Genomic DNA, 15832 nt, shown 5'->3' on the forward strand with positions numbered 1-15832 from the left:
CAGGTTGTAGGTCAGGGTAGTAGTAGTAGTAGTAGTTGTTTTAAGAGTTGTTTTGAGGGTTCAGATTTTTATTTTGTGAAGATTATAGCACAGAGAATGAATAAGATAGGAACACAATTAAAGAGTGAGTGTAGTAGCATTGGTGAGAAGTTGTTTGGGTGGGAAGGCAGAAGTAGACACAGCAACAGATGACAGATTTTGAGAATATTTGCAACAAAAATCTATGGTACTTGGTGAGGCCTTGGATGTAGGGACTGACAAGAGAGGAAGATGCCATGACTGGCTTGCTGGCTTGCACAAGTGGATAGATGGCAAGTAAGGTCAGGAACACTAGCATTGGGTCATGAATTGGTTTTGAGTATTTGCTGCAGGGTTTTGCGATGTCAAAATGAAAATGTCAAGTAAGTCTGGAGCTCAGAGAGTATCCTGCACTGAGAAGGCAAGTTTGGGAGTCAGCTTACACAATTAAAGCTCGGGTATGGTTGAAACAATCCACGAAGAGTACAGCTTCACTAAGAGAGGACTTGGAACAACCACGCCTTCAATAGCTTCAACAATTAACAGCTCCACAAAGAAGAAATGAACTTCAAAGAAAACAGAAGCAATGAAGACAGAAGGGGAGAATTGGGAGAGTTATCACATCAGAAACCAAAGAGAAAAGAGAGTGGTCAAGGACAGAGTGAGCACTGAATGTTGCTAAACTCAAAAGGAAAAGTAAGGATTGAAAAATGTCTCTAAGTTCACTCTGAGGAGCTTGTCGGTAAACTTAGTGGGGGCTTTTTCTTTGGAGTGATGGGCTGCAAGCTACAAAGAATAGGTTGGTGAGTGAGCGAGAGATGAAGAAATGGAGACAGCTAGTAAAGATAACTCACTCAAGATGTTACAGAATAATGGTCTAATGATGATGCCCCAAGAAAACTCTTTGCACAACTATTGTGCACCTGGATTTGCATGTTCCATCATGTTTCTGAAGCTACCCAACAGAGTAGTTAACAGATATTCAGAGGAGGCAGTAATTTGGGAACAGAGACCAAATGGGCTTATTTAGAAGATGTAATGTCAGCCAGTTCTGCCTTTTCAAAGCTTCTTTAGCAATGACTTCACTATTTCAGACAAGTCCTATAAAATCTCATCAGTTAACTGAGCATACAGATAGTAACTCTCTGCTTGGAAACAGATCTCTGAGTTGTATTTACATATTTTTTTAAAACAGGTCTCATGTGTCATTAGTACCTTACAGGGTTATTTACTTATTAGATAATAAAATCAATGAGTTAAGCTGTCAATGACACCAGTAGGTGTGTCAACTGGATTTATTTCACTGAACCTGCAAAACAAACTAAATTCTCACTGTATTTTGATCGAGTCATTTGTTCAAAGTCATTAACAAGTTCTTGGAAGGGCCTCTTGCTTTTCTGCAAGGAGTGCATTCCATTTGTAACTGAAATTCTCTCAACAAGGTGGAGGACATGTTAGAAGGTATCAGCTGTTCAGAGATGAGTAGTTCTGTGTTTCTACTCTAGGATTGCAGCAAAACTACTTTTCAAACGAGACAGGGCTCTGGATTTTACTCCACCCAATTGATAAAAATAACCCAAGGGCATTTATATTTCCTGTATCTTCATGTCACTACATCCTGCCTCTGTGTCTGTCTCTTTCTGCTTTGTCATACACAGAACAAGGAAGAAGAGGTGTCTGTGTCACTGAAAATGCAGCATGAGGTCTTCCCAAACATGTTAACAGTTCAGACGTGGAGCTGCGGGAGCCAAGGTTGAGACTGAACAACACACAACTAAAGATGGGAACTAAGAGCAACTATTTTAGATACTAAAATAGTAATTACAGTGGAATGCGAATGATAAATTGTATGTTGTATGTGTTCTTATAATTATATATAATTAATAAACTGTTATAACTTTAATTAAAAATAGTAAAAACCTATGGTTATAACTTTATAAGGGCTTCAGCTAAAGGTCCTTACTTAAGGTTTAAGTAACACATTGGCTGTTCAGACCATCACGGTGTGAGCATCTGGGTCTTACTTTAAATCTCTCCTCTCTACTCATGCATGTTGTCTGAGACTCCTACCCTGTCCCTGTTCTTGTGCCTTCACAACATCTGCAATCATCTGTAGTTACCTTGATCTTGTGCCTTAGCTGCATTCTGCTTTATTATGCACCCCTTCTCTCTATTCCCTGAGAGGAGGTAAGCTCCACGAGGCCAAGACTTTGCTGTCCTGTTTACTTTCTCTAGGAGAACTCCCAGCACAGGATGGGGTACTGAAAAAGCTTTCTAGGGAGATAAACAAATGATTTGAGGGTTTACTTTGTACCTGAAACTGATCTTTATGCATCTCACGCACTGCTCACCACATATTGCAAAGTGGAGTTTATTTTCCATTTTGCAGGGGAAGAGGTTAAGACACAGAGTGGTTAACTCGGCCAGAGTGTCCCACACCTCATCTAAGTGATGAGGCCAACATCTGAACCCAACTATGTCAATGCTAAAGCTCTTGTGCCTACCTACTTTATTTATGCCTCCCTTTTGAAACCTAGCACTGCTAAAACCCTGGAATATACAACACTTGACTTTACTATAAAAGTTCTAGGTGAGCTGCTTTCTTCTCGTTGATCTTTTCTAATCCTCTACTCCAATATAGGATTTAGAAAGCAGGGGAGATAATCTAGGGCCAACAGCAGGATCAACAACTATGCATGAAAATGCCAGAGCAAACCTCACATTATAAAATACTGTGAAACAGTCTGATGGGCTGGTGTTTTTTGCTTGTTTGCTTTATACAAGAAGTATAAATGAAGTCAGCATTGAAAAATAATAAGATCCTTTTTCTCACATTTGGTTCACTTCAAATGAGAATGAGAAGTCAGTTCTGATCCAGGCCACTTGACACAGAATCTGCACCGCAAAGGGATGACAAGGCTGCTCCTGCCCTGCGATACAGGTCAGTGCTGTAGCCGGTCTGGGGAGTCCGTGAATGCAGCAGGCAGCTTATGTTTGAGCGAGCAACAGGTGACAGAAAAGCTGATTTCCCAGGTTCCTTTACATGATGAGGGGATATAAAGGAAGCCCGTTGGGGTCACAGGGCCTAGGATAAGGATTGCGCCCCCAAGTTTATCTTGGTGAAGTCAGTAAGGTCCACACCACAATCCTTTCCTGTTCCCTGGGAACTGTGTCCAGTGGGAGAAAGACAAACAGGACTCTGAATCCCTGCTCTATTCTCTGTGGTGGGCAACACCTCCACATTTCAGCAGTCTAAGCCTTCAGAACAAGAGAGCAGGAGGAACATTTGGGCAAATTCAACCCTGAAGGCATAAACTACTTTAGACATTTAGATGGAGCCTTAGAAATAAATGTGATCCTAGCATTTCTTTTGGTAAAAATAAATGTTGATGTGTCTACTGCTTGCCTAACTTCATATTCTGGACCAAGGATGATCTTGACTGGATTATGTAAAAGATCTAATTTGAGTCATTATTAAAAATTCTGAAATTAAAAAACTATTCCATGGCTCAAACAAGTAATTTCGTACTAAGTTTAAACCCAACTCCCAACCTCCTAAGCTATATACGTTACATGCTGACATGCAGCACTGTCCTACTCGGCTGAGCTATATTTACAGGCTCAAAGGATGATGCTTTTGGTGGTTATTTTTCATGTAGGAAGTCACACTAACACCCCTGAACCACCTGCATGTCTCTTAAAAGCTAACTTCTCCCCTACCAGAAAATGATTCCGTTTAAAACTTTTTAAAAGAGAAATCTTGAATGTCAAGGTGTTATAAAAAGATAAAACATACGTTCCACATGTTCACAACCTGCTGCCCAGCCGGGCACTTAGGGCAGGCTTTCTTGAGCCAGTTTCATTATTGAACAACTTGATAAATGTGCAATGACTAACAGAGCGGAGATTTCTTTTAAGCTAATATTTTGAAAGGAAGTAAGAGTAAAAAATACCATTATCTGGATTTGTCATGATTATTTTCCATGAATGTTTCAATTATACATCTTTTAGGAGTTAGGGAGCAAGTGGTTTTAGCCATAGCTCTCCCATGCAGGCATCAAGTTAAATGGGTTTTTCTAAATTACTAGGTTTTTCCAAACCAAAGAGAGTTACCCTAGGGGCCTGGGTTATACCCTCAGCTTCTCAACGTGGGGGGCCTTGGCTCCACCTCTACAAAGTGAGGGGATGGGATCAAAGGATCTCTTCCATCCTTTTGAGTTCTGTTTACTCAAAACGGGGCACAGAATGTCAAGATCTTAATAGGCATCTGTGAAATATCTATTAGAGGTCTCAGGACTTCTGAGGTTGCACAAAAAAGTCATCTGACATTGCTTGTTGTCAACTTTCTGATTAATTTTTACTGTCTTTAGGAAGGAAAACCTAAAATGAGTTACAAACTCATTTTAAAATTTATTATCATAATAAGTGAGCTTTTGATGAAGTTAATGGTCAACCAGCAGGATTCTCTTCCTTACGCACAAACATCTAGTAATCTTCCATTGCCATCATTTATTCTTTACTAGAAAAATTTGCATGATGAGCAGATCTGTAGTGTACCAGTGACATTAACAAATAATCCTGACATTCCGCAATATCTTCACACTAAGTTTACCAAGCCAAAAGGAATTCTAGATGGGCTCTGTGTAATAAGGATTCTTTGCATAGTTTCACCTTAGGGTTTACAAAATCCCCCTGGACAGAGAACCTGCCTGTTGAGTACTTAGCTTGTAAGAAAACTATCCACTGCCTGTCCACTGTGAAGCAAAGCACCTCAATATTGCACTTGGTCTCGTGTTATAGACTTTGTTGAGCTACCAAAATTGTTTTAGGAAGACAGTATAAGTTAAAGGTAAATGAACAAATATATGTGCTAGGCTTTTAGTTTATGATTGATATCAAAACAGCAACTTGAGTAATTAGATTCTGAAAGTAATTCATGTGAAAGCAGTAACAAGTAAAGTTGGGAATCTGCCACTCGATCATTTAATTTCTTTCTCCTGCTCTGGTTATAAATCAAAGCGTTCTCAAAATTATAGGCATCACAAACACTGATTTACAAAATTCCAGGAAATTTTAGATTCTAAATGCCAAATACATTATTTTTGTTATTGGATGGTTGGTTTTAAGAAATCATTTTGTGGTAAGGATTATCTGAATTACAGCATTTACCACTGGAACTTGTCAGATAAGTAGTTTTCAGAAGAAAATTACTGCTTGGTGAGCTATTCAGAAACTTCCTAGTGCGTTATGTAGGTGTCTAGTTAAATGTTATACTAGGGCTAGTAAAGGCTTTCTCACTATATCTCTGATTTGGTCCTGGTTACATGAAATGTGTCTATACCTACCTGTTCTGTTAGATTAAACCATTCTAGTCTGGGCCTGTCTTACTCATCTTTGGATGGGCTCTCGGAGGAGAGCTTTGCCTTCTGCAGAGCAGGAAGCCGTGTATGAAAGTGCTGGGCCAGTTTCCCCCCTCCTTTCTTTCTTTCTTTTTTTAGATTTATTTATTTGTGCATACAGAACTGGGGTGCAGGCCAGAGGCTCAGGGGTGGTGAGAGGCTTCACCAGAGACAGAGCGGGGAGCAGAACAGGCAGATCAATGAAGTACACTGCTGAGGGGAGCAGCACCTCTGGGGCAGGCCGGAATCGAACTCATGCAGAAGTGGCTTTAGATTCTCAGTGCTGTGCTGTAACCTGCTGCGCCACCAGGGAGGGCCCTCCCTCCTCCTTTCTAACCTGCTAAGTTCTCTCTACCCGCTCAAGGTGGTCTGTCAGTATGATCGCTCCCCCATCCCTCTGCATCTCGTGGCCCAGGTGACAGCTCTCTTTCCTAAACATGCCTGGCGCCTGCAGTCTCCTCAAGGAGTCGCAAGTATGAGTCCCTCTGGTTCTGCACATACCACATCCTTCTTTGAATCCACTGTGGCGTAAGTGCTTTGCAGACAGAGGAGTTTACAAAGTCACTGAGACTCAATAAACTCTGGAATTTGTAACTAGAAGGAGGACTTTGGGAATCATTTCATGTAGTGTTTCTCACTAAGGGATCTACTCTGTTAGAGATACTTGGCAAAATGGGTAGGTATTTAAAAACAGTGTCAAAATGATTAGGAGGGTTGTTGATTGTGAGATTCCAGAAATTCCACACACAGAGGATTGCCTGTGTCCTGAACTCTGATGTTCACCTGGACATCTTACATATAAACACAAAGGATTTTCTGTTCAGTGTACCTATAGATTTCCTGGATTTGCCACATGCTACGGCTGAATAAATGAAGAAAGAGATTTTACTTTGTATGACTCAGGATTGCATCAAGACTTTTTCAGCATTTGGGAAACCACAAGGCCAACCACACCAGCAGTCATATAAAAACAGACTCATTTAGCTCTTACATCACATGTCAAGTATAAAGAAATAGTGTCTTATATACAGTTGACTACCGTCTTATTTCTTGTACGTGCAAAGTGATTCACCTTGCTATTCTGATTTTACCTGTTCTTGAATTTCTTCTGTTTTTACTTTATTTCCAGGTAGATTATATTATCTATGAAATTATTTTTGGGTTTTTACAAAAGTGGAGCATTGGGTCAGCTAGTGTTGAAGACCTGATTTAGGAGAGTTTAAGTACAGTTCCTTATTTTATAGAAATGATGCACCCAAGATCATATGATTGACTAAGAAATAGCTTCTTGTAGATGAATCAATCTATGGCACAAATAATTAGCATTCCAGATTCAAAAACCCTGGAGGATTATGTTCTGTCATATAAAAATAAAACATTAGGAGTTCAAAAAAATTTGGCCTGCTCTTGAATAGAATCTCCTCTTGTCACCAACTATTTCTTCCTTATCTCACCAAAGATGTCTATAAAGAAAATTTTTTCAAACAGGAATTTCCATTTTCCTGATGATTCAAATACAGTCTAGAATAATGATTTTTTTCAGAAAAAAAAAAATCCTCTGATTTAGTTCAGGGCTAGAGTGAGTATCTGTCCTTTGCCCCTCCCTGTCGTCTGTCCCCACCACTCTACAGGAAGAATGCATGCACATGTGGAAAAGCTTCCAACAGCTGCCTGTGGGTTCCCTTTGAGTCCTTCACTCCCACATGGTCCTAATCAAGGGAGACCTGGAAGTTGAATTACTTGAGGATTACTGACCTGTGACCCCACGGAGTGCCTTTGAAGGTTCCTCGAGTATTGAGATCTTTTTCTCGCGCGGGACAAACCCTGGCTTTTCGCTGGCTGAGTCCGTGGACGAGTTATCCTTCTCACAGCCACTGACATGGCCATTCTGCATCTGCGGGGGTGGCGGCTGCAAGGACCCTGCTTCGGGCCGCTCCGCCTTGTCTTTAACCTCTTTGTTGCCTGGATGTTGCTTGGACTTGCTTCTTTTTCTTTTATTATTCTAGAATGAGGAACAAATGTAGAGACAGATTTATTCATTCAGACCCTTGAAATAGAAGGTGAACCTGAGAGCTGAAGATATGTCATCTTTGTTGTTTTCTGGCCCCTTAACTGGAATGCAAAAAACATCTAGATGTTTAATCACCATCCATAATGCAATTAGCTTTTTTCTACAATAATTCAATTAATGTAATTATCTTAAACTAGTGTAAACATTTTTTTTTTTAAAGATTTTTATTTATTCGTGCATACAGAACTGGGGTACAGGCCAGAGGCTCAGGGGCGGTGAGAGGCCTCACCAGAGACAGAGTGGGGAGCAGAACAGGCAGATCGACGAAGTACACTGCTGAGGGGAGTAGGGGGCGGGTCAGGAGAGGTCTGCCTCGCCATGTGGTCACCTCCTGGGCAGGAGGGAATCGAACTCATGCGAAAGCGGCTTTAGATTCTCAGTGCTGTGCTTTAACCCGCTGCGCCACCAGGGAGGGCCGTAAACATCTTATTTTTTACTATTACTTGTATAAACTATTATCTCAGAGACATACTGATGAGAAAGGTTCCTTTAAAAGGAAAATAGTGGCCCTCCCTGGTGGCGCAGCGGGTTAAAGCACTGCATTAAGAAGCTGAAGCCACTTCCCCATGAGTTCGATCCCTGCCTACCCCGGAGGTGACCACATGGTGTGGCAGACCTCTCCTGACCCGCCCGCTGCTCCCCTCAGCAGTGTACTTCGTCGATCTGCCTGTTCTGCTCCCCACTCTGTCTCTGGTGAATCCTCTCACTGCCCTTGCACGTCTGGCCTGTACCCCAGGTCTGTTTGCGCAAAAAAAAATTTTTTTAATTTAAAAAAAAAAAAAAGTAGTAGCAAGTAATAAGGGATAGCAGTTGAACAAGTTGAAGAATATTAATTTAGTAAAATCTTCTGATAACTGCCCCAAAAGAACTTGAATTCAGTTGGGGTGCCACCGGAGAACAGCCATAGTAAGGGTGGGGAGGACAGGGAGGGCAGTAAAGCTCGGACTCCCTGGGGAGGCGGGGAAGTCAGCGAGGGATTGGCATGAAAAAGGCAGACAACTGCTTGTAAAATGTGGAAGTAGAAGGAAGATCCCGAGAGTCCCCGTTGGGTTGACAAAGTAGGCCCTGAGCTATCAGGAGATTCTGGGATTGCGGCCACTGCCTCACAGTTCTAGGCAGCCACCGGCCTCTACCTGGCCCTGTGGATATTTAAGCTGGAGCAGACAATTGCTATCACCTGATTTGGGTCCACCTTGATTTGGAGTATGCAGCTGGACCCTTGACCTCTTGGCTACTAGCTGAATGGAATGATCAGGTTTCACTTATTTACCCTGCGTTTTCGACACATGCGGTTTCTGTAACCTTAATGATGACAGCAGGGTTTTATTGCATCGCTCCTAAGATTCCCTAATGGTGAAGATACAGACCATTATGATTAGAACATCATGTTCTATAATGTATAGAACATTAGGAAGACGTCGTTCCTAATCATGCTGTATGCTTTACTGGACTTTGGTTTTGAACCCAGGGGACATCCAATGCACTTAACATTCAGCATGGTACAAGCCTCAGCCGGTGTGAACGGATGCCTGAATCATCTGGACACACCCTGCCCCATTTGCTGCGTCAGGGAACACCAGAGAACAGCACCTGGCTTTATTCTTCACACATTTGGAAAAAAAAAAAAATAGAAAGCAACTGTGTTCTTTTAATCCTGCTTTCCACTCCCCTTCTTCCCCATTGGAAACCACCATCCTGTCCCTGAGTAAACCCTCCTCAGGCGAAGTGCTGTGGCTACGTGAGGGGGCGACAGAGCAGCACTGCTCACCCCAGACTCCACATCTTCTCCATGTGGGGCCGGGGAGACCTTCCTGCTGGGGCTCTCACAAGGGGTGCGGAACTGGCTGGGTCTGCAGCAGCTGTTTGTTCTTTGTTTCAGATCAGGGAAATTTAATACTCAAGCCACACATGTGAAATTTTTCCATGCAAGTGTAAATACTGCCTTTCAATCACTTGCAAATCATCTTCATTTCACAAAGAAGCCTGGGAAATTATGATTAAAGACAAGCAAAGACTGTCAAAGATGGTGACATACAAAGGGTAGAAAAATTCTCCTACTTCTTTTTATTTTACATGAAAGTAGGAGGAAAAAAAGATGATAATTCCAGTAATCTCGAGATTTTATCAAAGTAATACTGCTTTTTTTTGTTGTTGTTGTTGTTCAAAACTTGTTTTGCAGACCTGTGACCGTCCATCATGGGGAAGGATATTATATTCCAGGATGCCCAAAACACAAGGCCTTGCTGGAGGCAGGAGAATGGGAGAGGCAGTTACTTTGAAATTACAAGGCTCAGCAATCATTTGTGGCAACACGGATGGAGTAAAAAGGGATCATGCTAAGCGAAATAATTCAAAAGGAAAAGACAAATACTGGATGGTGTGACCTACATGTGAGATATCGAGAAACAGGCAAAGGGTCTGATAAAGCCAGAGGCAGAAACTAGCCCTCAACAGCAAGCTGCGGGACTAGGCTATTCCGAGGCGGCGGAGGAGGAGCGGGAAGGGCGGGGCACAAAGTGGGCCCGGAACACCGCGGAACACGATGGTGGACGACGGGTGCTTGCGTGGCTCTGTGGCAACGCCACCGAAAGGGGGGGGGACCTTTACTTCCAAGGCCAACCAATCACGAAAAGCAAATTGCCTTCATAAATAATAATTAAGAAAGGAACAAGAAGTTGACTTTTTAAAAAATATTTCATTGACTTTTGAAGATTTATTAATTTATTTACACATACAGAACTGGGGTACAGGCCAGAGGTGCAGGGGCGGTGAGAGGATTCTCCAGCGACAGAGTGAGGAGCAGAACAGGCAGATGGATGAAGTACACTGCTGAGGAGAGCAGTGGGCGGGTCAGGAGAGGTCTGCACGCCATGTGGTCACCTCGGGGCGGGGATCCAACTCACACTGAAGCAGCTGCAGCCAGCTTGCAGTGGGGCGTCCTAATGTTACACCACCAGGGAGGGCCAAGAAGTCGACTTTTATTGACAGTCGTGAAACAGATTATAGTCCAGGAACAAGAAAGTTAGGCCTTTTAGGAGCTGGGGAGCAGGCCCCTGAGGTGTGGGTGGCAGGAGATGGGGAAGAGAGGGCCTGTGTGTGCACTGAAGTCAGACTGTGACCGGACAAGAAAGCGGTAATCTGAATGAAGCAGAGCAAATGCTCCCTCCTCTCTTTCCCAGGAGCAGGTTGCTAGGGACCTCAAGAAGGGAAGAAAGGTCCCTCACTTACTATGGTCTTTAAGGCGTTTTCTTTTCTTCTTTTATTAAAGATCTAGTTGAGAACTCAGCAAAAAAAAAAAAAAAATCTCAGGGCAGCTTTGGACAATTTCTTTCAGTTGGAAAAAAATATGTGAGAATATATTTAAAGATTTTCAAGTATCTTTGAAACACTCCCTCATTTTTTCCTTTGTGCTACAGGATATGCTCAGGCAAGTTAACATCTCGAATCCTTTGAATTTTCTGACTGGGCTCCCCTTAAAGAAAAACCAGGACTTCTTAAGCACACCTGGTAGTTTAAAACACTGAACAGAAAACAAAAGCATTCAGGGTTATTGGTAACATAAGAGAGCCTGGAATTTGTAAGTTTTCTGGGTGCACAATATTAACATGTTTTAAAGCAGCATCAAGTTGGTAGGTAGCCTTGTTAAAATGGTTACAGCCACAAAGGCTTTGATTGAAGATGTTGCTAATGTTCAATCAATATTAATCTTACCTTCTTTTTTCCTGTCATATTCCATTCTTTTAGAACTTGAATTGCACTGCCTAGACAAAGACAAAGAATCTTCACCATATATTCACATTATAAAATACCACACAAAATTCATCTCTGTATTTCCATCTTAGTGGCGATCCTTTCGTGGGCTTTTTCATTTGTTTTGATACATCCTACCTTAATAAAAATGCCAGTTTCATTTTTATTTCCAGATTTCCATTTAATTCACTGCATGATCTTGGTTTTATCGAAATATTAAGCCCCACTCCATGAAGCTTATTTTTCTTTTATCATTATGTTGTCTTAGAGAAAATGAAATGTATCTTGAGAATTTTGTGATTGCTTCATTGCCACAGGTAGAATTAAAATTGCTCTAGTTGATATATGAATCAAAATACCTATAATCTTCTGGACCAAACATAGGATTTTGAATATTATTAACCATGTGAATCACAGCTTTTGTTCGGCTATTCCTGCTCTTTTTCTGTCTTTCCTCATTATGCTCACTGCTTGCCAGGTGATAAGAAGAATAGATTATCTGATGATGCTTTTTACCTTTGTTGGTGTGGAAAGGAATACGATGTGTCCTTAGCAAGACATGCACTATGAAAACTGAAGAAGCTCATCTAATGCCAGCTTGACTTTCAGGCTCTGTCAGAGTCATTTATATATATAGACGAAACTATGTGAACCCAGAGGGAAAACCCAGCCTGATTAAGTTATAAAATACTTTAAAAGGCCTGGCCATCTACAATAACTGTTCCCATGCAGTCTGCACTCACTCCAACTGTTTGGGGTGGGGAGAGGTGGTTTCAACAATAACTTGTTGGTCATGAGTACATCAGTTGTTTTCCTATATGCAGGTACTTCTGAAATAGAAGCTCTCAAATGTTTTATTTTAACAATTTCAAGCATTCTCATAAAATCATATTACATAAATAGTTTTCCATAATGAGTATGTTGGCTAAACAAAGATAAACTTCAGTCTGGTCTTTATTTATAATAAATTTCAAATTAGTAGGGTCCCAATTATTGAGTCTGCTGTCATTGTTAGATAAGCAGTAGGCCATAGTACTTAGACTAATGTTGAAACAGGCTAATTATTCCTATCTATTCAAAGTTTCCAACTCAATGCTCCTTTTAGGCTTGTTTGAGTTGCATGTGCTTGAAATAATAAGACTGCACTTAAAAGTAAGCTATAATTCAGACTTTTTTAATTAACTGGGCTGGTCTTTCTCTAATTTGCCCAGAGAACTAAGAAGAACGCCTTAGTATTTTTCTTTTGAAAAACTTTAGGAAGTAATTTTCATTAAGTTTCTTGGTAAGTCACTCCAGTGACTAAGAATCTTTAGGCTAGTTCTTCGAGCTCGGTTTCAGTTTCATAAATAAAAGTAGTTTCATAAATAAAAGTATTCAACATTTAAAAAATGTTGAATACTCTTGTTTTTAGTCAGAGGAAGAAGGTGAGTTGCTTACTGCTGCAATAGCAATATTCAATTTTTCTTCTAATTTTCATGGTTTGACGTAAGTTCTACTGGAAATTTGGACAATGATCTTTTAGAGAGAAATTCAGAAGAACTACCCATGTTTACAGAGGATTTTGAAGCAGTTATTATTAAATTTTAATTACACTGAAATGGTACGGTGTTTTTTTTAAGTCACACAGAGACAGTTCTCTAAATATACCTCCTAAATGATTCCTAATAGATATTTGGGAATCTCAGTTTTTAAACACATTTTTGTACTGGCCCCTAACTAAAGTGACATGTGGCTCCTGAGCAATCAGTGGATTCTTTAAAATGAGATCTCAACCGGGACAAGGTGCAAGTTTCAAGAATGAGCCTGGTACGTGACAGCTCCCAATTCCCGAGCATCTGTGCACCTCATCAGGGTTATCCTGTAATAAGAACTTCCCTGATGGGAGTGTGGGGGCCTCAAACCAAGTGAGGGTGGAGACGACTGGATAATAACTTTTTACCCTTTCTCAAAGCTGTTTTTCCTATTGGCAAGGAAAACATGAAAGAAGTGTTTATCTTAGCCAGGATGTGCTTATTTCCATTTTTTTTTTTTTCCTTGAGACATGCTGCAGTCAGATTAATATCACATTCTCTACCATTTATTCTTATGACGAAATATTCTATATCTGCTAGTACACAAAGAAGGGAAAAAACAGTAGGACAAGTTACACATTGTGAGCTTGCAGGTCTATTGCGAATGTTTATTACTTACTTATTTACTTTTAAAGATTTATTTATTTGTGCATACAGAACTGGGGTACGGGCCAGAGGCTCAGGGGCGGCGAGAGACTTCACCAGAGACAGAGTGGGGAGCATAACAGGCAGATCAACGAAGTACACTGCTGAGGGGAGCAGTGGGCGGGTCAGGAGAGGTCTGCCACACCATGTGGTCACCTCCAGGGCAGGCAGGAATTGAACTCATGAGGAAGTGGCTTTAGATTTAGTGCAGTGCTTTAACCCACTGTGCCACCACGGAGGGCCATATTTATTATTTTTAATTCATTTAGGACCCTAAACCTTGATGCAAATATCAGAATGTGATTATGTTGCTTGGTTCTAAGACCTTGCGTGAAATGCAACTTAGAAGATTTAGATCCACTTAGATCTACTCCTGGGAATATAAGTAAATAAAGCCATTTTTTCCCCAAATAAAGTGTTAGTGGGATAAAACAGAGAATCCTGGTCCTCCCTAGTGGTGTTTGTCAGTTTATGTTTAGTCCGTATGTACAAAACCGAAATGGATATACCAGGACAGAAGATATACGATGACGAAGGCCAGGTAGGGGAATCTTTGTTCATAAATGGAACTCTGATTTGATTAGGAAGGAGAATTTCCCCATAATTTACAGGAAATCCAATGTAGTAAGTTATATGAATTTATAAAATAAGCACATCCCTGAGACTAGTTTCTATAACATCACTGACAATGGGAGGTCTAAAAAACAATTTTTTCTTAAAAGAAGGCAAAAACATTCTCGAGGTAGAAGAGATGAATCAATACTGTGACTAATTAGGCAATCTAAAAATCACAAACTAAGGATATTAAATAAGCCAGTCTTTCAGGCTCCATAAACATCAAGTCAAGTAGAACTATGCTGGCTGAAGAAGCTTTCCAGGTCAGGATTGAAGCACATCACCCTCCATTTGCAAAGATACCAGGAAATATGTTTACTAAGAAATGAAATGACTGGTAGACAATGGAGTTGTAGCACTATAGACAGGATCTTTTGGAAACTATTTACAGTATGCCTTTTTTTTATGAATTTGGAAGCTATTTACAGTATGCCTTTTTTTATGAATTTACAAATTCTGGTCTTATTAAGTAGGCATGTGTGTTTTTAAAGCAAACCTATTTTTATGAGATTAAGTATTTTAATAATTAAGTAACTAATTAGCACTCAATGCATTTAAGGGGAAAGCAAAAAGGAATACATGACGATTTCATTCCAGCATCTTCAAGCTCATGGTACTTGCAGACTTACCATCCACAAAGGCTTGCACGGCTTTATCGACGTTGAAATCAAACTGCTGTAGCACCAGGACTATTTCATTATTGCTTTTGTTGGGAACAACTGATCGAACTGCATAGATCTGTAAAGGAAATGGAAAAGAAAGGTAAACACTTTAAGTATTGTTCATCTATGAATTTCTCTGGAGAGAATTACAACTGTTAGGAAGGCCTTGAAAAACCAACTAATCTATCTTGTCATCAAGCATGCTCAACGCAGTTCAGACCATAAAACTCATCCTGGTAATCACCTTGACACCCTCTTTATTTGTGAACAGGCTTCTAAAACATCTCTTTGTTAGGACAGCAGTAGCAAGTGTAAAAAGTCAACTCTGGTTTTGCCATCTATTTTTCTGTGAGACTATTGATGCATAAGATATATTTTCATTGAGGACACAGATTGTTTTCAGTCTCTGGCTCTCCTCTCCCTGAGCTCAGGGAGTCTCTGGAAAACTTTCAGAAATAGCCTCATACTGTAGCTTTTCTATCTGCAAAGCGGAAATAGCCACCTTGAAGTTCACAGAAGTGTGTGGTGAAACTCCATTAATGTTTATAGAGATATAAAAATGTAGGCCACTGTACTTATTGAAATGGCAATTTTATCTCTAATATAGAAAATGTTCCCAAATACACTTCTGAAAAAATAGTTTAAAACCTAGTAAAAGTAAAAACATATATAAGAGCTAAGAACTCAACAGCTCATGTTGATACTCAATTTTTCATGACCTAGATGTATTTGTTAAACTCAGCATGTATTCTTTCTATTTGTTTAACAGAATTAATTGACCTTTATCTCACAGAACTTGCAATCACTATAAGATGTTCTTAGCAACTTTAAAAAAACCAGCTTAGGGCCCTCCCTGTGGCGCAAGGGGTTAAAGCGCAGCACTATGAAGCACTTCAGCCACTACAGCACGAGTTCCATCCTTAGCCAGGGAGGTGACCCACATAGTGTGACAGACCTGCCCACTGCTCCCCTCAGCAGTGTATTTTAGTACATCTGCCTTTTCTGCTCCCCACTCTCTCTGGTGAACCCTCTCACCCCTGTACCTTTGGCTTGTGCCCCAGTTCTGTACGCATAAATAAATCTTAAAAAAAAAAACCCTGC

At 40.6% G+C, this 15832-nt stretch overlaps 1 protein-coding gene across 9 annotated transcripts in view; it reads right to left on the minus strand.

The window, feature by feature from the left end:
• The window catches only part of SPATS2L (spermatogenesis associated, serine-rich 2-like), a 157457-nt gene that overhangs the window by 44361 nt on the left and 97264 nt on the right, over nt 1–15832 (minus strand). For all 9 annotated transcript variants that reach the window (XM_012727732.1, XM_012727727.1, XM_012727752.1 and 6 more), the window contains 3 exons: nt 14699–14807; nt 11200–11249; nt 7173–7419 (listed from right to left, as the gene is read on the minus strand). In XM_012727732.1, the coding sequence (XP_012583186.1) occupies nt 7173–7419; nt 11200–11249; nt 14699–14807 (406 nt within the window). The remainder of the gene's footprint in view (nt 1–7172; nt 7420–11199; nt 11250–14698; nt 14808–15832) is intronic.

The sequence above is a fragment of the Condylura cristata genome, unplaced genomic scaffold (genome assembly GCF_000260355.1).
Source record: "Condylura cristata isolate star-nosed mole 26May11 unplaced genomic scaffold, ConCri1.0 scaffold00002, whole genome shotgun sequence".
Taxonomy (NCBI): domain Eukaryota; kingdom Metazoa; phylum Chordata; class Mammalia; order Eulipotyphla; family Talpidae; genus Condylura; species Condylura cristata.